At 44.8% G+C, this 21,812-nt stretch overlaps 1 protein-coding gene across 1 annotated transcript in view; it reads right to left on the bottom strand.

Moving 5' to 3' along the window:
• LOC147883595 (uncharacterized) overlaps positions 1 to 21,812 on the bottom strand; it is a 205,074-nt gene that overhangs the window by 141,118 nt on the left and 42,144 nt on the right. Inside the window, exons 6-7 of the mRNA XM_087399525.1 lie at positions 16,731 to 16,833; positions 2,968 to 3,071 (exon numbers count right to left, since the gene is read on the bottom strand). Coding sequence (XP_087255651.1) covers positions 2,968 to 3,071; positions 16,731 to 16,833 — 207 coding nt within the window. The remainder of the gene's footprint in view (positions 1 to 2,967; positions 3,072 to 16,730; positions 16,834 to 21,812) is intronic.

Here is a 21,812-nt window from a genome sequence, read left to right as displayed (position 1 = left end):
CTCACACCAATGGGCTTTGGCCTCCAGTAACACCTCCGGAAGGGAGAGGAACCCCCCCCCTCTCAGACAGAGGGCGCCTCCTTCTTTAGCCATGGGGGTTCTTTCCGCCGCAGTGGACTTCCCTCCTCTTGCTAGATCTTATGGTAGGAGGTCTCTTTCCCAGGAGAGGGTTTCTGCCCCACTAGGTAAGGTAAGGTGTTCCACCCTGCCTCCTCCAGCGGATGAGGATTATTAGTTGGAACATTGAAGACCTTGGTGGGATGCCTCATCGCCACCGTAGGGAGATGATTCGTAATCAGTTCCACTCAAGTGGTACTGAGGGGCCTATTGATATTCTCTTTATTCAAGAACACAAACTTGATGACAAAGATTGTGCAAATTTAGGTAAACTACTTTTTGTCACACATTTTGGTCCTTAGTTCACTAATTATATTAGATTACTAGGATTTCTTAGGCCACCTACATAATGAGAAAAACACAGTGGGATGTTCAAGAACAAGTGCTCCACATGATGAAACAACATAATATACGTTGATAGGACAAAATCCGTATCAAGTTTTTGAGCACTGTATATAGCTATGGGTAGGCACATAGCTGTACACATCTAGGGTAGGTGTGGGCTTTTGGCATTTGTGGATTTTTCTTTCACAAGCACGATGGACTGATGTATAGTTTTTTGAGACAATAAAGTATGTTTTGCAGGGACTTAGTGGGAAATGATGAAATGCAATGTGGCTGTACCAGACTTCCAGAGCAAGGGTGTCTAGTGTGTGATCAAGTGAAATGTTTTTGGGATCATGTAAAGTCAAGTCATGAAGGGTTTTTTTATATTTTCCTGAGTCAATGTGCACTTGCATGTTACTGATATGTTATGGTGTGTACGGGGTTGCATGCAAGCTTTAATGTGCATGCTAATGTGTGTGGGAATTGTGTGACTAAAGGTCCAAAATGTGCATTTAATGTGATTTGGGGGAAATGTCTTGAGAGTGGTAAAATGTCACTGATGAGGTGGCAAATTAGGCTGAGGTGGCTGGACTGATTGGGAAGGTATCCTACTCATGCAAAGGTGGCTACGTGATGGATGAAGGGGAGCTTCTAGGCTGTGAGCTCGAGCTACGTGGAGATGGCGGCTGGGAGGTGATTGAGTTTTACGCTGGAAGGATCTACGATGCAAGGGGGGCTCCGAGAAGAGGAGGCTGAACCACGAAAAATGGAGGGGGCTCTCGTAGATGAAAGAGGGTGTGTGCGCTGAGAAGACCTTGGCGCTGGGGATATCCAGAGATTACGAGCTGTTGTTCGTTGGCTGAGCATAGCTACTACGTAGGTAGGACAGTCATCGTTTGCACGTGAGCTGATGCAGAGAATCGTGGTCTGGCTGAGATCATATGGAAGGGCTCTGTTTTTTTCTGATTGAGGAAGCTACGTGGCTGTGCGGGTGATGCTATAAATGTGAGCTAGTTTCTCCGTGAGAAATGAAGGCAGCAGGGCCATTGCTGGAAGTGTCTTCCGTTGGGTTTGTGCATAGTTGGTGATGATCTATGGATTAACACAGCTTAAGGCATAGCTGTGTATCGTTGTCTGCTAGCTGAAGGATTTTGGGCGACAGAGACTCCATGAACTCCGTATGCAAAGAGATAGAGGGACCAAGGAATCGCAGGCTAAGGCGCAATGGATCGTGACCTGCATCGATGATGGTTGTCCTAAAGGAGTTAGGCAATTGATGCTTGCTGCAGATGTTCGTCAATCACTGCTCTTCTGCTTTGTGAGGGAAGAGAAGTTATCCTAAAGGAATCGAAAGCCTCTTTGACATGGTTATGATCTTATGCGGGGAAGTTCAGTTCTAAGTTCAGTCTGTTTCGGGCTGTGTAGTCTTTTGTCTCTCTTTGAGTCTGTGTTATCCATGTTCAGTCAGTTTTTTTTTTGTGGGGGTTGTCCTAAAGGAGTTAGGCAATTGATGCTAAAGGAGTTAGGCAATTGATGCTTGCTGCAGATGTTCGTCAATCACTGCTCTTCTGCTTTGTGAGGGAAGAGAAGTTATCCTAAAGGAATCGAAAGCCTCTTTGACATGGTTGTGATCTTATGTTGATTTGATCGCGGGAGATTTCTGAATACTGATAGAGAGGGAGAGGAGGAGGCGCTGTTGCAGCTTTGCAGGAATTAAGAGCTGTTGTTCTTGATGGAAGCTTAGGAGTGTGGGCTGTGGGTTCATAGTATTCTGAGGCTGACTGTTTTCTGAGTTTTGGGGGGAAGTTCAGTTCTAAGTTCAGTCTGTTTCGGGCTGTGTAGTCTTTTGTCTCTCTTTGAGTCTGTGTGATCCATGTTCAGTCAGTTTTTTTTTTGTGGGGGTTTGTCTTGGTGCCTATTACAAAGACACATACTCTGGAATCTGGTTCATAAGCTCATCATCTACGAGCCCACATTGCAGCTGTTCCCTAGGAAGTCTCAGCTATCTGACGTGGTCCAAATCTGTATCAACGTAAACCAAAACTTAACCTTAGGTGCAAACTCGAATGAAATAGGGGACTTTCCTATGAGTAGGCCTCCCTACCTTGCATGAAATCTTCAGATTTTGAGCTATATTATATCAAATATTTTTCTTGAAAGAATCGTTGTTGATAGGCAAGGCTCCATAAGTGATTTCTACTGGATCGAGCTATTTATGTAGCTTGCAAATATGCTCCAGATGAGATAAGAGATGAGAAGTCACTTGCAACTATGATCTCCCAAGATAGTTCACATCATTTCACTATGAATGAACATAAAACCTAGAACATTTCTCGCACAGTGGGGTCACCAATCAACATGCCTTGCTAAGGCATTTTGCTATCACTAATCCATATATCAATGAAATTGCAAAATATTGTACAAAACATCTAAGCCATTATCATAAACGCATGCCATCTAATCCTAGTGGTAAAAGCGAAAATAAGATTAGTTTGATGATGAGGACAAAGCAATTTGAATTACCTCATCTAGAAAACACTTTACTTCTTGCTCTTCTAAAGCATTGAATTCAATCTCAAGTTGTTGTTTGGTCTCAATTGCTTCTTCTTTCACTAACTCTTCTTCCTCTACATATGAATAAATAAAATAGATTTAGAAACAAAAATGTGTAAAGTTGTAATTAAAAATAAACTACTTGGAGGTTTTTCACATAGAATTTTAAAAAACAGAGAATTCACTATTTGCCCTCATTGGCTTATTTTTAAGGAGTCCATCAAGCATTGTTTATGGGATTGCAAACAAGCAAAAGGGGTTTGCTAGAGTTTTGGGTCTACCACCTCTTTTCCCCTTCTCCGCCTCCCTTCCCTACCCTACCTCCTCCCCTCCTCTTCCCTCCTACCCCGCCCCTTCCCCTTTTCCACCTCATTTCTTATTCCACATAGGAATTCTAGAAGGATTTCTCTTGACTCCACTCTTCCACACTCCTCCACATGCCTTCCACATGCTTGGCATGTGATCTCTCTTACATTATTGGAACACATAGACATGAGACCCACCTCTTTATATAATTCACTCTTTCTATTTTCTAAAAACCCCATAATATCCCATACATAAATAACTCTCACCCCATACCAAGGTATTTATCATTCATATACATGGTATTTACAATGATCCATTCCACTCATCCTCTCAATCCCATACAATATTTAGAAAATGAAAATAAGTAAGAGCCACTAGGCTATCACTTGATACTCACACTCTTATCAAACATGGATAAAATCAACGCCAATGCCAAATAAAAGATATCAATTTTTGGTGTCACATCACCTCAATCTTCATTAGGTTCCCCGAACTTCCTCCGGTTTATCATCGTCTTCTCGCCCTCATTGGAAAGTAGTTTGGTGTTGTCACTAAGATCCCCCCTCCCTGGGTTGCCATCTACAGTAGCAAAGGCAATTAAATTAAACGAGGTACCCAGAGTTAGAGTCAGTTGTTGATAATCCGAACATATTTGATGATCATATCATCCTGCAGTGCCCAGATGGTTCCTTTTTTCAACAAAGCGTCAAAATTGAGGGCAAACAAGATCAGTGCAAGATTTGTAGGACCTTTGGATATTTCACTAGGAATTGCCCCGAGAAGGAAGAAGAGGCCTAAAAGGCCTTCTGATATAGCTACTCGACCTCCTTAAGTGATCCACCAGGACAAAGTGCCGATACAAATCCTCCACGACAGAGTACTCCAACACCGACTTCACGTGCTACACGACCAGCACCTGATGTCCTTCGATGGTGGGCTTTGATCCCATTTTGACCTCCGCCACTAACAAGTCAGACGAATACTGCTCCGGAGGTTGCTTCCATTGGGACCATGGACATTCCGTTCTGGTGGATGGCCCTATTGAGGCTACTATTCATGTGCATGTTTCTATGGTTCCGGAGGCTATTGCTCGAGAGGCTACCAAGATTTCAGTCCACCCTCTCATTCCAATGATGCCTTAGATTACTTCCTGCTTACTTCAAGATGTTGTAACAGACAATGCCCCGATTGCAACTCCCTTCCCTAACCCTATTGCAGATCTTTGTGGTCATGGTTCTTACGAGCAGACTCATCCTTCATCAACATCCTCCCTCCTGGATATAGAGAAGGAGGTTGTTGAAGAGACATGGTAGCTAGCTAGGAACGGAATGGAAATATGGAAAGCATAATGAAAGGCAAAATGGAAAGGAAGGAAAGTACAAGTGCAAGGCAATAACCAAAATACTCACAATGTATTGATAGCTTGATGTTGACTGATATATTAGACAATAGACAAGTACAATACTATATAGTGTGCCACTAGACTCTAGAAAGTCACAATGTCTATGGGATATCTCCCAATATGACACGTGGCATGTCTAGGACTCACTAAACTATCCACTCCTAGACCACCTAGAACACTCATTTTAGACTCATTTTGGCTTCATATTCCAACAACCCCCATGAAGGCAAGGTGAGAGACTACTGGAATGGAACCAAGAACAGAACATGACAATGACGGTCTAAGGTGAGGGACTATTGGAATGGAACCAAGAACAGAACATGACAATGATAGTCATCAAATTGTGCACCCTATGTAACTCAGAGAGGCTAAAGTTTGAGCGTGTTCAGAGGTTGATCCAAGCACTCTCATGGCTTGAGATTCAACATGCTCAGAGGCTCACGTTATAGCATGGCTACATGACCAACTCATAGGTCTAGGAATACACCAACATCCTGGAACTTGGCCAGGCCTGATAACAAGACCTATCAAAGCCAATACATGGCTCCCACAATACATCCGCCTCTAAACCTATCAAAGCCAATACATGGCTCCCACAGTACATCCCCCCTTGGCTTCATAACAGGACATGTTAGAAAGCCACACACCAAAATAGGAAAACCAATACATCTTTTTAGGAGGACTATCCAAGGCAGAGGACCTTTAGACTCAATGACAACCAAACACTCAATACATATCATTTTAGAGGGACTACCCAGGGTAGAGGACCCCAAAATACATCAAGCTGTAGGAATGATAAAAATAGATCTCTTAGGAGTAAGAGATGTCCTCCAAGTAGCCACTGCACATGTGTGCACATCCCTGCGAGTCGATGATGATGTTGATGAAGCAGTAGGCATGGATGTCCCAAAATATGTGTCGGTGAAGTCCATGGGGTAGCTACATGGAGCGGTCATGGCATGACTCTCAAGATAGAAGATGAAGAGTCACCTAAAAATCGATGTAGAGGCCGGAGGTGCCACAAGGACTAGTAGAGTCACTCAATGTGCCAGCCTAGCACCACAGGCAGTCAGAGAAGTAATCGAAGAGGCCAAGAAGTAACCGTACCTCACATCAAGATTATTTTTCTTTATCTTCTTGCTGCAAATTAGTGTGGAGTCTACACACCGTTATAGAAGGTGGATGAGGTGTGCAATGTGGCAGCTCGAATGGCAAGAAGATAGAGCTTCGTGGGCAATAGGAGAAGCGTGAGCAGCAGGAGCAGCTGCGTGGGCAACTAGAAGCAACGTGAGCAGCTAGATGGCGGGCAGAGAGAATAGCTGCGTGGGCAGCTATAGCTTAGCTTCATGGGCACCAATTGGAGCAGAAAAAGATAGAGGTGGAGATCAAGATAGTGACAGTAGGCTGGAAACTATCATCTCGTGAACTCAAGAACAAAATCCGCACATAGGAATAATTTTCGTCACTTTTTGCAAGAGCTATATCTTTTCATAGAAAACTCGGATTGCAATGATGTAAGAACGAAAATTGTAGTACTCAAGGTCCTCTACAACTTTCCTAAAGACACAAAGTCATGATTCTGCCTCCAGATCCAGATAGAAGCGTCATATCATCTGCAGGTCACAGAGAGAGCAACAGAAACAACACCACTCCAAGACGTCTTTGTAGCTGAAGGAAGGAGAAGAGCTCACCAAGGAAAGGGAAGAGAGGTGGCAGAAGCTCAAGTTGGAGAAGACAACATTGGAGGAGAATCCCAATGTTGATGAAGTCTTCAATGGAGAGGAGTAGGGAAGGGGAGCTCCTCCAAGAAAAGAGAGGGCAGTTTCTCTTTCCGGCACCCTCTACCTCATGGAGAAGCAAGGAGCAAGGGAAGGGCTAGGAAGGAAGGCTCTGATACCATATGAAGAGACATGGTAGCTAGCTAGAAACGGAATTAAAATTGGAAAGCATAATGAAAGGCAAAATGGAAAGGAAGGAAAGTACAAGTACAAGGCAATAACCAAAATACTCACAATGTATTGATAGCTTGATGTTGACTGATATATTAGACAATAGACAAGTACAACACTATATAGTGTACCACTAGGCTCTAGAAAGTCACAATGTCTATGGGATATCTCCCAATGTTGACACGTGGCATGTCTAGGACTCACTAGACTATAAAACCACTCCTAGATCACCTAGAATACTCATTTTAGACTCACTTTGGCTTCATATTCAAACAATTGTCGCCACCATCTCTCCAGTTTCGACTACACGCATTTTATGTACCTCGACCCTAGGCCTTAACTTCAAGATCTAGCGGACTTTCCTAATGAGAATTTTGTGCCTTCCACCTTTGGTGAGGTAGTGGTTGGTATTACTTTCGATCCCAGGTTTGCTCCTTCCTCAGGTGGACAAGTTCTTTCACCCATAGATTTCCTCCGCTTGGTTCTCTCCCACGCTCTTCGAGTAGGAGGTCTTTCCCCATTGAGGGCTGCCGCAACTAGGCCAGGTAAGGTATTCCATGCTACTCCCGCCGATGAGAATTGTTAGTTGGAACATACACGGCCTCACTGGTATACCTCATCACCACCATAGGCAGCTTATCGGTACTCAACTCCATCCAGGTGTTATAGAGGGCTCCATTGATATTCTTTTCGTTTAGGAGCACAAGCTGGATGCTATAGACTATTGTGCTAAGTTAGTAAATTGCTTTAAGGTCACATATTTTTGTCTTGGGTACTAAGGGGGGGGATGACACAATATCATTATTCCCTCTAGGGCTCAATGAATCATTCTTTTACTTGGGGTACATAAGGTTGGTTTTCTCAGTCTTTATGCACCTAATAATCGAGGGGTCCTTCTATAGAAAGAACTTCTTTCTTGGCCCCCATTGCAAATTCATGGGTCATAGGAGATGATTTCAACATGGTGGAGTTGTCTTCTGATAAGATGGGGGGTAGAGAAGGAGGTATCCATTCCTTGGAGAGAGCAGCTTAGGATGCCCTTTTATTCTAGTTTAGTAGCACAGATGTTTGGTTGGATCAGAAACTTGTTCTTTGCTAGCCGTTGGCAGCCCTTTAGAGGAACGAGAAGAAACGGCCTACAGATGCTTGTATTCAAGAATGCCTTGTTGCAAGAGCAAGGGCTCTTCGGCAGACATTACTAGATCAAAGAGCAGACTTTCATGCAGAAGAGTCCTTGTGGACTCAGATGAGTGGTAGAGTCAATAAGCATTTCTTCTACTCATGGCCTGAAACATAGTAGAGAGAGTCCCACTCAGCTCATTGACTCAAATGGGGTGTTGTGCTTTTACAGGTCGAACCTCCGTCCACGAGGGGCCATACCCATGGTCACACCTTATTGACACCTGGGTCATACCTAGATCACACTTTGTTCACATCTTGGTCACTGGAGCAGATGTCAAGGGTGATCAGACCTGGGTCACACCTAGGTCACAGCTTGTTCACATCTTAGTCACTGAAGCAACATGTCAAGGGTGATTAGACCTTGGTCACACCTGGGTCATACATTGTTCACATCTTGGTCAGACCTTAGTCACTGGAGCAACATGCCAAGATGGTTAGACCTTGGTCACACTTGGGTCACACTTTGTTCACATCTTGGTCAGTGGAGTGACATGTCAAGGATGGATAGAAGTTGGTCACACTTTAGTCACATTTGGTCACATTTTGGTCATTCAGTACGAGACTGGAGTGGTACATGACTAGAACATGACTGGAGTAGTACATGACTAGAGAAGTACATGTCTGAACATGTCGAGCCTAGACCAACCTTGGTCCAAAGCTGATTCACCCTTGGTCAGAGTGAAAGCCCATCCGCCCTTGGTCAGAGTGAAATACTTGCACACTGGACTGTAGCAATTAAGGGAGCACAAGTGGTGCATATGGGAAGCGTCCAGCAGTTAAGGGAGCACAGATAGTGCACATGGGAAGTTGCGCCACCAGTTGAGCTAGCCACCAACTAGTGTCAGGTGACATGAGTGCACATGGAGTACTTTACTCACCGACTCAGAGGAGGTTTGGGAGTTGCAAAAGCCATCAAGGGACGAAGTGAAGGAACAGCTAAGGAGACAGAAAAGACAACCAATAGGAAGGATGGAAAGAGATTTCCAGCTAGGAAGAGCCGACGAGGGGAAGGTGAAGAGGGAAAAAGAGGGAGGATTGGGGGGAATTCCAATATAGGTGCATTCCGACTGGAGCACAGAGCATGAGTGGAGAGAGGGAGGCTAGAGTCAAGAGCTCACCTAGTGTGTATGCTTTTTTCCCCCAAAAAGATTACTTTATTAAGTATGAATGTAAACCGCAAGAGCAAGCTTAAATGCGGGAGTACATCATGCCATGAATGAGAAAAAAAAAAGGTCAGAACGAGCTAACAAAAATCCAAGGTGGAGGCTGAAAGTGCTACCTCAACCTTGAAGGAGACTCAAAGAAAGAAAGGAGGTCCTCTCAAACCTCTGAAAAAAATACCTCTCCTAGAAGTAGTTGCTCTAGACGATCCAGCATGCTCTCTCAGATGGCCACCAAGGTGTGTATAGTATCCGTCCATATACTAGCCATAGACTGGAAGGGGTGAACCTAGGAGCCCTCCATCGCCTCTGTACATCTGCACTCAGCACTCCATAGCACCTTCGACTAGTGTTGTGTCATAGGTTCATGCATCACGCAGTGTAGTGCAGCTGAGGTAGAGCTGTGTCATAGATCTATGCATCACCCACTTCACGCTTCTCACATCAGTGGCCTTAGGCCTCCGGTAACACCTATGGAAGTGAGTGGAACTCCCCCTTAGATAAGCTCCAACAAGCTTGAATTTGTTGAAGAAGAGAAGATCATGGAGAGGCTAAGGGTGAGAAGAGAACAAGATGGAGAGAGAGGAGTGGAAGGGAGCTCAATCATGGAGGAGAGGATGGCTTCCATTTGTGAGCTTCCCTCATCCTCTAAATTGAGCATGGAGAAGGAAAAGGTAGAAAAGGAGGCTCTGATACCATATGAAGGCACATGGTGGAGAGGGAGAGAGAGAGAGAGAGAGAGAGAGAGAGAGAGAGTAGGCTAGGGAGAGAGATAATGATACTCAAAGAGAGACATAATGAAATGAAAATGAAACAGCAAGAGCAATGAACAAAATGAAAGTACTCACATGTAGACCAAAGAGCTTTTAGGCTTGATACTTGATTGATGTGACAAGTGACAAGTAGAACTCTTATATAGAGCACACACACACATATGAGTACCAATGCATATGGGATAACTTCCAATGTGACACGTGGCATCCATAGGACATACTAGACTAAAACTCACACTACGACTCACTAGAACAAACCAAAACTGACTCAACTTGACCCCATTTCCTAACACTGCAGCCGCTATGGGTGCAGTGACCTTTGTCTTATATTCTCATACTGGAGAGGTATCGAAGGGAAGCAGACTGCTGGATTTGAATCTCTCTTTAAAGACCATTGCTGACACGAGGACACCTCCCCAGGTATCTCGACGAGCGATACCAAATCAGAGTGTGGAGGATATTGAGCAAAACCCACTCGATATGTGACCTAGTGAGGTTATTTTCGTGAGTGGTAAGTTACCCTTTGCGTACTGATTGCCGTCCATTGCCAGAAAATGATACATTGGACATATACTTGCCTCCTGTTCAGGAGAATTATTCTCCCATGACGTACAGATCTAGGAGCAGAGTGATGATCACAAGTAGCTTATGTATGTCCTAAAGCGCAAGAGGTCTCCAGTTTGTGTGGAACTGAAGGACCTAGACCAACTCTTCACAATCCCCTTGCAAGAAACCTTGGCTTGCAACAAGAAAGCATCTAGGGCTCCGAGCTATTACCTTGACATAGATACACTCACTGCGATTGGAGCTTTGGAGACCCAAGAGGATAAAGGTATGCGGGCAGCCTTTGAAGAATATGGTGAGATCCTTGACATGATTGATCACATGACATTTCGGGATAGATATGCGTGGGCCAAAAGATCGCTTCACATGGCACAATGCATTATGGATGACATCTTCATTCAGATGGGTGCTGCCTTATTCAATACCCCAGGCCACATTTGCAAGTTATTGTCCCAGAAACAACATCTCCGTTTGGGAAATGAAAAACTTGTTGTTGCAGATCAACGTAGGGAATGGGATACAACCTTACAGGCAAAGGAAGTTCACTGGGATACAACCTTACAGGCCAGGGAGGCTCAGTGGAAAGCTCAGCAAGATGAGCTCAAGCAACATCTTCGGGTGAAGGAGGCAAAGTGGGCAGCCAACAAAAAGGCTATGGAGGACCTTCATTCAGCCCACCAGGCTGAGATTCAGAAGGAGCTAGCAGCTCTACGAGACAGCTACACCTCCGTGATGGAGGACAAAACCAAAGCTGACCAGCAGGTGGTAGAGTTACAGAGTCACATATCTACTATGGAACAAAGTCAGAAGCAGCTTCTAGAGGAAATAGACACTCTCTAGATTTCACATTCAAGGTTGCAAGGGGATATTCATGGGCTACGAACTGAAATTTCTGCTCTTAGGCTACTAACTGAAATTTCTTCTCTTAGATCTAAGAATGATCATTATAGATCTGGCTGCCATCTGTACAAACTGAAATTTCTGCTCTTAGATCTAAGAATGATCATTACAGGTCTGGCTACCATCACTACAAGTCAAAGTATGAAGACCTGTGCAACCTTATGGACGCGATCGAGGAGCGGGAGAAGACCAACCGTAGGACCTCCACACATCCACCGCCCCCGTCTCCTTCTTGGCTTTCATCCGGCAAGCAGTGGCTCCTGAATCTCCCATGTTTGCATTTCTTTTTTGTCGGCTCCGTGCATTCTAGATCTAGCACTTTTAATGTATTTTCTTTAATTCTACTTCACTGTACATAGACCATGATGTGTAATATGTAGATGATGGGGTTCTCTAGACATGTAAGGCTACAAGCCATTTTTGTGTCAGTTTTGGAGATGTAAGGCTTCTGTTTCAGTTTGGAAATGTAAGGCCAACATCCATTTTTATTTCAGTTTTGGGATGTAAGGCTAAAATCCATTTTTATTTGAACAATCTATACTCATAACTTTATAGCACAGAACCTTGGTCGTTCACCAGGACGGTGAATGGGGAGCTGTTGTACTTTTACTGGTTGGACCTCAGTCACAAGGGGTCATACCAGGGTCACATCTTATTCAAACCTGGGTCATACATGGGTCACACCTTGTTCACATCTTGGTCACTGGAGAAGATGTCAAGGGTGAGCAAGACTTGGGTCACACCTTGTTCACATCTCAGTCCTAGAGCAACATGTCAAGGGTGATCAAACCTTGGTCACACCTGGGTCATATGTTGTTCACATCTTGGTCAGAACTTGGTCACACCTGGGTTACATCTTGTTCACATCTTGGTCAGTGGAGCGACATGTCAAGGATGGATAAACCTTGGTCACACTTTAGTCACATCCGATCACGATTCGGTCATTCAGTACGAGACTAGAGTGGTACATGACTAGGACATGACTCAAGCAATACATGACTGGAGGAGTACATGTTTGGACATGTTCAAGAGCCTGGACCGACCTTGGTCTAAGCTCATCTACCCTTGGTCAGAGTGAAAGCTCATTCGCCCCCCTTGGTCAGAGTGAAGGGCTGGCGCACTAGACTGTAGCAGTTAAGGGAGCACAGGTGGTGCACATGGTGGTGCCCATGGGAAGCAATCCAGCCGTTAAGGGAGCACAAGTGGTGCACATGATGGTGCACATGGGAAGTTGCACCACCAATTGAGCTCGCCACCAACTAGTGTCAGGTGCACATGGAGTGGATAGGAGTGCACATGGAGTACTTAACTCACCGACTCCGAGGAGGTTGGGGAGTTGCAAAAGCCATCAAGGGACAAAGCCGCGGAACGGCTAAAGATACAAGAAGACAACCAATAGAAAGGAGGGAAGCAGGAGGAGCTGACGAGGGGAAGGTGAAGAGGGAAAAAGAGGGAGGATTAGGGGGCATTCCAGGATAGGTGCATTCCGATTGGAGCATATAGCATGAATGGAGAGAGAGAGGCTAGAGTCCAGAGCTCGCCTAGTGTATATCTTCTCCTGGGTGTATTCGTCATCTAGTGTAACTCTCATTGGTGCATGATTCATTCCTCCAAACGAACTATGCTTCTTCCATCTCTGCTCGCTACTCTAACACTTCTCCTTGTTGTGTTCTCCTCCCCTCATCTCCCTTCACCTGGTATAATGGACCCTCTGTCATGTGCCTTGAGTTCTATTCCGCGCATGTCGAGGGTTGGCTCTTGTGATTTCATTCCGCTTTCGTCTTTCTCTTTGCTTACATCACTCTTGCACTTGAATCGCTTGCACATCGGTGACACCATCGTCCAGCACTCGCCCCATGCACCATCCGTGACACCATTGGCACGTCTTGCTTGCTCCTCGCACCAGTGCCCTAGGCCTCGGGTAATACTTCCGGAAGTGGTAGGAACCCCCCCCTCAGACACGGGGTCATGCAGACTGATCCAGATGCCGTCATGTGGATAGCTACTGATTTTTATGCCTCCTTCTCGCAGCAATAGAACCTGGCACGCCGGTCAGAGATGATGTTAGGGTTCAGATTTGGCAGCATATTCCACTATTAGCGAAACAGGATATGAGGGTCTCGCTAGATGTACCTTTCACCGATATGGAATTCATGACTGCTCTACTCGCTATTCACAAGGACAAGTGCTCGGGTTCAAATGGGTTTTCCCAAGCATTCTTTATCGCCTGTTGGAATGAGATTCACCTCTGCCATGCAGGGTGTTTGGGACTCTCGTACTATGCCACAATGGAGACCTATCACTCTCTTGGGCACCTTATATAAAATTATGGCGAAAGCAATCAGCTTACGATTGCAATCCTATCTTATGGACCTCATCCATGACACGTAGGCAGGCTTTGTGCATGGAAGGAGCGTTTTTATATATATATAAATTTGGGGGAAGCTTCGGATTGGGCTATGCAAAGTGGCCAGAAATTAGCAATTCTACTTTTGGATTTCGAGAAAACCTGGGATAGAGTAGATTGGGATTTCCTAGAGGGCACCCTTCATTGTTTTGGATTCTCAGATGCATGGATTAGAGGGGTATCCTCTTTGTACAGATCATCCCACATCTAGGTACTTATAAGAGGAATCAAGGGAGAGAGATCTCAGATTTCTAGATTAGTCCGTCAGGGATACTCTCTCGCCCCCCTCTTTTTTTCTTTGTGGCTGAAGCTATGAGCATTTCTCTCAGATCACAAGCTGATATTTTTGGGCTGAAGCTTCCCATGATACATAATGAGGAACTCATAGACTATGAGTTCGCAGATGACACCACTGTTTTTTGGATGCCACTCCTCAAACACTCATTGCTTTCAGGGTAGCCTTGGATTTGTTTTGTACTGTAGAGCTGGTGCTCATGTTAATTGGAACAAATCCAATGGCTTTTGGATCAATGTGATGAAAGGACACTCCTGATTGCAGGGCTGATTTTGATTTTACATGGATTCACAGGGGTGTTCCCATCAGATATCTAGGATGCTAGGTCGGTATGGGGATGTTGGAGAGTATCAAGAGGAAAATCCTCTTTTGGAGTTCAGCCAAATTGGACCTGGCTTCTAGGGTGGTGGTTCTTAACCAATTTTTTCTGGCCACATCATGGTATGTTTTCTCTTATTAGTGCATCTCTAAGGATTGCATTACTCACCTCAAGAGACCTATAAGGAATTTTTGGGGAAATGGGCTAGATGGCACCACAGATACTGTGGCCAGGGTAGCTTAGGAGACGTTGATCCTTCCCACAAAAAAAATCATAGACCCAGAATTGCAGTGCAGGGCATTAATTTGCGAGTTTGTGGTAAAGGAACTTTTGCTGGGCAAGAGCCTTGGAAGGATTTCTTTATTCCAAGCATACAGGCATGTATCCCTTCTTCAGGCGGAGACTGGGATGGGTAGCACCAAGTGGATTTTTACTTCATCCCCCCTCAGGCCTCCTTTCTTTTCTCTTATGGCGGCCATTCTGAAAGCTTGGAGCAGCTTCAAAAATGCTCTTCCGAAAAGTCCCCTAGTTTCTCTAGAAGAGATTGATAGACAGTTGCTCATGTGGGATGATAGCATACTCGGTGAGCATGGCACCTATATGCAACGATCCTTTGTAGTATCCTAGAAAGCTTTTAAAAAGCTTTCTGAGGACCGTAGAATGCAAATAGTAAGTCGTCTTAGAGGAAGTGTAAGGAGGATCCAGCAAATTGATGCAGCCATTCGAGTGGATTGAATTGAAACGGATGATATGCCTATTTCTTGTTCCACTTTGGATGGGAGCCTTCTCAGGTTTGGGCATTCCACTTCGGGTTATTGCTTTGCCACGATCACACGAGGATGCCTTGGTTTTTTATGTCGATATGAGAGGCAGGCTGTCAATAACTTCAGATGATGTTCTTTTGGAGATTGCTTTCCATCTTATTAGGGTCATTGGTTTTGTAGAGTATGGCTTGGATTCTTAGTGGTACCCACTTCTCTTGGCCTTGGGTTCATGGATGTTGTGGCTCTATGGTGGGGTTCCAATAAAGTATTTGTAGTGGGACTCAAGAGAGTGAGAATGGATTGATGAAGAGCATCGAGAGAAGGCCTCCCCTTCTTTCGTTACACTATCATGCGTGATGCTTGTGCTCCTGCCAATCACCGCATCAATCGGGTTTGGCTCATCTAAGTCGCTGTTGTTGTAGGAGTTCGTTGAGTCTTGCATTGCCCTGTTGTCCATTTTGAGCGTCAGTCCGCGTTGCTTTGTTGCCCCTTGTATCAAAGCTGTAGGTCACTTAGTCGTAGTTGCTTGAGTGTCACATTTCTCAGACGTTGTTATAGGCTTGTGATTTGTTGAAGTATGCTTTTGCTCTCTCCTCAAATAGAACCACTTTGTCTATGTATAGCAAGCAAAGGCATGTCTAATCTGTGTTAGGAGTTTCTACTCCACTTTATGCTCTGAAATAGTCATGTCAATTAAGAAGATGAATAAGGCTGAGGGGTGAGAGAGAGCTTGTCTTGGCAACCGACTTTGGATGGTGAGGCCAAAAGGTGCAAGCTCACCATGATACCCCTAGAGTGGTCTGCTATGATCTTGGATGATAAGAAACAAAGTATACCCTTGGGTCAACATCTCAAAATCTCACCATTGGGGTGCTCCATCATGTTGCTGTTTTTCTCATTAAGAACTGTCAATCTTTACATTCCTGTGCACAACACACATAGTCACAAAACTTCGCTCCAACCATGAGGGCCATTTGTAAAACTTTATGAAGCCATGCAACCTCAAACTACTTCAGTGCCATACACCAACTAGAAGGAATGGAGCCCTAATTTCAATCCAAAGGCTTCCCATACCCCGGTTCTCATCTCAAAATCTTACCATTGGGGTGCTCCATTGCATTGTTGTTGTTGTTTTCTCAAGTATCATTAAGAAACATCAGTTCTACATTCATGTACACACATGTAGCCACAAAACTTTGCTCCAACCATGATGGGCCAGAGGGCCATTTCTAAGACTTTACAAAGCCATGCAACCTCTGATCTTACTGCATGTAGTCCTTGCATTTGTGCTTAGTATCATGAATGTTACAGTTGAGATAGTGGTACCAGTTATAACAAAGGCAGCGACATCACAGGAGTCCCATCCTTTTGGATTCAGGCAAGAAAAAATGCATCCATGATGTCTGGTATGTCCCAGATTTGAGAAAGAATTTAATTTCAGTTTCTTTTATTTCCCATGATCAACACATGCTTGTTGAGTTTCAAGATGATCAATGCAGGATCAAGGATCCCAAGAAAGGATATGAAATTGTGGCAATAGGTACTTATGAGATAAAGGCTATACAAGCTTGATGCTCAGCCCCATGTTCAGCATGCTTTGGTTGTCTCATTTGCTTCTCCAAGAATGATGTCTTATTAAGTGAACGAAGCTTAAAGGGTCACAGCTGTAAATGGTATTCCTATCATTAGATATTTATGAAAAAAGAAATTACGCTGCAAACGGCGCTCAGAAACTTGAAATCGTGAGAATGCTTTTAAGCGCTCCTCCCTTTCATTCCGCAGTTGTTGCTCTAGGGCAGAATGGTCTTTGATGGCCTGCATCGGCCTTAACATTTGATTAGAATAAGAGAATATAAGAATTCTAGAGACCATCAGGCTCAAAAAACATGAAAAAAAAAATGGTGTTCACAGAGAAAGAGACTAGTTGAGAGAGATTTGAAGATTTAAAATTCCAAACCCTTTTCAAGTGTGCAACAAAACAGGGTACATCAACCATGTCAACAATGACAAATGATCCTCTAGGATCTCGCACCCTTTCTCATTAGAATTTAAACTAGTGGCATTCGGTAAAAATACAGCCCTTACTTTCAGCCTCAGCCCTGGATCTCTACTGGGATTTTTGGTTGAGTAGGGCTTGGCCCTCTCAGGTTTTTCTCATGCTATTCATGGTGTACTTTTGCCTTGAACACTTTGCTCTTGTGAAAAATGCAGCTCTGCTTCTTTCAAATAAAAATATTCTTATCTAAAATGAAAAGAACATTGTTGGACCTACCATGAATCTAGCTAAAAGAAAGGGCCTCCTCCATAACCAAGTAATTGTCAACCAAATACAAAGGATCCCATAGCTACCAAAATCCACTAGAGAGTAAGAGTGGCACTCAAAACACTGAGAGAAAGGAGTATAGAGTTTCCTCATTGTTCTCATCAGACTTTTTCCATTAAGATTGTGAAAATGCAGATTTTGTTCCATAAAAATATCCCTCTCTACAAACATATCTCTCTCTCTCCATAGAAATAGTATTTGGACTGATACTATACATACCTTGCTGGCCATCTGTGCGAGTATGCAGGGGTTATCGAGAGCAGCCTCTGCTAGGAGGAACAATTTCTTCCGAGTTTGGAGGGGATCTTTCTTCTGTGATTCTGTCTCAAGGTTGACTTGCCATTTTCAGCCTCATCCCTGGTTATTTGCTAGCTCTTTTTGAGCTTTGATCTCTCTCATATTTTTTTTGACATGATATAACTTGCTCTGCAGTTTTCTTTCATACTTAATAGAAGTAATTTTTTGCCACAAAAAATAAAAAAAAGAAATATCCCTCTCTCAATCGAGTGATGGGAACGATAAGTGATATGAGGGGAGGTCTAGTGATGGGCGAGAAGGTTGAGTGATGGGACGTCGAATTTCTCACTTAGAAGTAGCTGGTGACTTCTAGTGGAACAAGCAGTTACCAATGCAACTGGGAGATCCATGTAATACTAAGGCCCATCTATAGTGGGAAGGCAAGGGACCGTAATGTGTGTGCAAATGATTTTGACATGCTTTTTCAAGAAGAGGCTCTAGATAGTGAGGTTTTTCCAAGGTGAAACCAGAATCTCTCATGCGCCAAGGTCACGCTTGTTGGGGCCCTCCATGGAGTGTATGTTCGAATGCTCGCGCAAAAGGAAGACATTAGAGGGACTAGTTCTGTGCTTGTTATATAGAGATCATGCAGGACCAGCTATGTCCAGTCACTTAGTGAGGGGATGACATGGTCACAAGAATGACACAAGTCAGGGGATGACATGGTCACAAGGATGACACAAGTCAGGAGATGACATGGTCACAAGGATGACACAAGTCATGACGATGACATGGTCACAAGGATGACACAAGTCATGGCGATGACATGGTTACAGGATGACACAAGTCATGGAGGACATGGTCACCGGGATGGCATAGTCACATGGGGACATAGTCATCAGAAGGACATATCACCCAAGCACATGGTCATGCATCAAGGGTCTTCATGTCGCGCAGTCACGCTCTGCCAACTTCTGCAGACTTGACTCATTGATGGCATAGATGTTTCATCTCGCGGTGCCTTGTCAGACACAGGGTGGCTGCAGGCGGTGCACATGGAGTAGTTACAATGCACCGACTCGGCGCAAGCTGGCCATTGCAGGAGACATGAAGAGACTCAGCGGTGGGATGGCTAAGGATGAGGGGACAACCAATAGGAGAGAGGGAGGGGATTTCCCATCCAGAAGGCGAGGGTGAAGAGGGGAGATGAGAGGGATGGGGATTCATTTAGCATTGTACGGGGATTGAGAGTGAGAAGGAGAGAGGCTAGAGCTACAAGCTCGCTTGTTGCATTGTTATGGTGTATTGCTACTGTGGATGAGTGATCTCTGATCTCTATCTCGTAGAGACTAGTGTATGAGGATCCCTTTATTCTATGATACGCACTTGCTCGAGTTGTGTTATTGTCTACCGCTTTCTCCGTTAACTGTTTTTTTTTCCCCAAAGAAAAGAACCTTCTATTAATGCTTGAAAGATTTCATACAAGACAGCAGCCTTGAAGGTGCTGAATCTGGAAAAAACCGAAAAAGGCTGAAAGAAAGAACCGGCCTGTTCCAGAGAAACCTCACTGCTTAGGGAATCTCTGGTATTGGGGGTGACAACCAAGTGGGGGGGCTCTCCGTTAACTGTTATTAGCGTTGTTCCTTCTTATCTCCTTTCTGGGGTTGTTCTTCATGTTCTAGCACTCAACACTCCGTAGCACCTTCGACTAGTGTTGTGTCATAGGTTCAGGCATCACGCAGTGTAGTGCAGAATTGTGTCATAGGTCTACACATCACCCACTTCACGCTTCTCATATCAGTGGCCTTAGGCCTCCGGTAACACCTCCAGAAGTGAGCGGACCTCCCCCTCATACAATTTATGGCGATCACGGTGGGACACTACTGGTGTTGAGTAGCAAGAGTGAAGTGGCATTTGAGGGTCCTAGAGGGGAGAGTTCTTAAGCCGAGTAGTTCTGATACCCTTGAAGGAGCTAGTGAGAGAACTAGGAGGTACTTGAGGAGAGTGGAGAGAAGACTTCCTGCCGACCAGACTCGATAAAAAAAGCATTATGTGAGACGGAATTTTGTGAAGTCCTTAGGGCGGGCACAAAGTGAACCCATTGGAGCAGTGGCTAGAGCAAGTACATTCATCGAAACTCTCATCGATCTAGACTAACAAGATCTCTGGTGATCAGATCGGGACTCTGGAGAAAGAGAAATTACAAAGCGGAGAGCAGGTGAAGGAGGAAAGTACGAAGGACGAGGGCTCCTTAGGAGCTCTTCAAGGTCAAGACAACACCTCTTCCCCTCTTGCAAAACGATGTCTTCATCAACAGCCACTTCAATGGGAGTAATGCCTACTTCAACACCGGACTTGACATCCAATGGTCAAGGTACTATTTCGTCTATTATGCATAACCCCGCTCCGTCCAGTCTCGTTTTTACATACATGATGCCTGTGGGCTCTCATTTTGCTCCGGTCATGTACCTACCCTCTACGTCGCCATTACCATTATCTATGTCCTTTCCCACTTCTTATCCATCATACATGGCTTCTCGACCCCATCCTTCTCTTTCCCAACTGCCCTTGCATCCTCTTTGACCCCCATGTTTCCTATGTCCTCACCATCTACTTTTGCAACAGTAGCACCTGCAACATATGTAGTACCATCTATTTCCTCTATGGCTACATCAGTTGTGACTTCACCACCAGTGTGGTCCTCTGCACGGGGTGTCGCCTCATCAACCTCTCCACCGTATGTCTCCATGGTACCCATAATTAGTACTCTTCTATCGGAAGGCCCTTCATCTCTTCCACCCGTTTCAACCTCCGGGGTGGGGATGGTGGTTCTTAATCCTCCAAAAAAAGATCGACTTCTTGAGTTACTCAACAAGGTTCATGTGAAGATGCAGAAGTTCAAAGTTCAACTTCATGAGGATGCGGAAGCTCATGTGAGGAAATTTCTCACGGCATGCAAAGCTAAAGGTGTGGAGAACGAGCATGCCTTCCTACACATCTTTCCATCGTCATTGGAGGATGCAGCTGATGTGTGGTATAGTCAATTTCCCCCTGACCAATTTCAAACTTAGACATCTCTAAGGGAGGAATTCTTACAGACTTTCAAATTGGAGAAGTTCGAACATTGATTGTGTCCACTAACACTATGAAGCCTAGGGAAAGTATCTCTGAGATGTACACAAGGATGAGGGTCTTGGCTGCCAAGATGTCTGTGCCACCTAATGATGCTGTCATGAAAGGGTCGTTTTTGAAAGCATTGCCTCCCACCATTGCTATAAGGCTGGTTGACAAACTCCCTGAACATGCGTCACTACAAGATTTCTTGAGGGAGCAGTTAAGATGGAATGGTCACAATTAAGTTTTGCCTCATCGCCGACTTCGACCACCCAACCCCTGAGAGCATCGACATGGCAACAACTCAAGAAGGAATTAGAAGAAATCAAAGAAGGTCTGAGAGACAGAACAAGGATGGATGGACAATCATCCTGTGAGGCCCAAATCAGAAGTGGTCTTTGGTGTACAAAATGCAAGGGTTCTGGCCATGGTTAGTGGGAGTGTCCCTCTAAGCGCAAGGTACCTACTTCTACCTCCTTTTGTACATTTTGTGAAATCCATGGACATGATGCTTCCGAGTGTAGGTACCTCAAAGGGTTAAGGAAGTTTCTACCAGAGTAATCTTCAAGGGAACCCCTAGTGGCTGCAATCAACAAAGCTATGCCGGTAGCTTCTAGCCCGGCACTTGTACCTCCTGCTCCTAGAAAAGCATCTGAGCCACCTTCCCCTCCTATCATTCCACCCCCATTGCTTCCTAATCCCCCTTTGCTTCAAGCCCCTGCACCCAATCCGGTTGGGGCACCATACTTTTACCCTCAGCCCTATTATGCACCGTACCAACCACCTACTCCCGTAGGTGGGTATGGACCGTATCAACGAGATCAACGGGGTGGTTTTTGAGGAGGCCGGGGAGCGTTGGTAGAGGGACCAACCTTAGAAGACCTATCATGTGTTATCGATGCGGAGAGTACGGCCACTACCAAGATGATTATCCACAGCCATTTGGAGGACCACCATCTTGCACATAGTGCAACACAAATGATCACTATAGTAGTACCAGAAGTGAACCAACATCCCAAGTCAACATGGTTGATGTGGTAGTGGTGGGGGAGGGCGACACACCCCATTTGATTGTTGCAGTGTTGGGAGCTGTGACAAGGTCACAAACAAAGGATGGCAA

Source organism: Dipteris shenzhenensis, chromosome 28, assembly GCF_047967505.1.
Source record: "Dipteris shenzhenensis isolate YYH24624 ecotype China chromosome 28, Dip_SZ_1.0, whole genome shotgun sequence".
Classification (NCBI taxonomy): Eukaryota; Viridiplantae; Streptophyta; class Polypodiopsida; order Gleicheniales; family Dipteridaceae; genus Dipteris; species Dipteris shenzhenensis.
The sequence above is the reverse complement of the archived record's forward strand: the minus strand, read 5'-3'. Positions and strand labels throughout refer to the sequence as shown.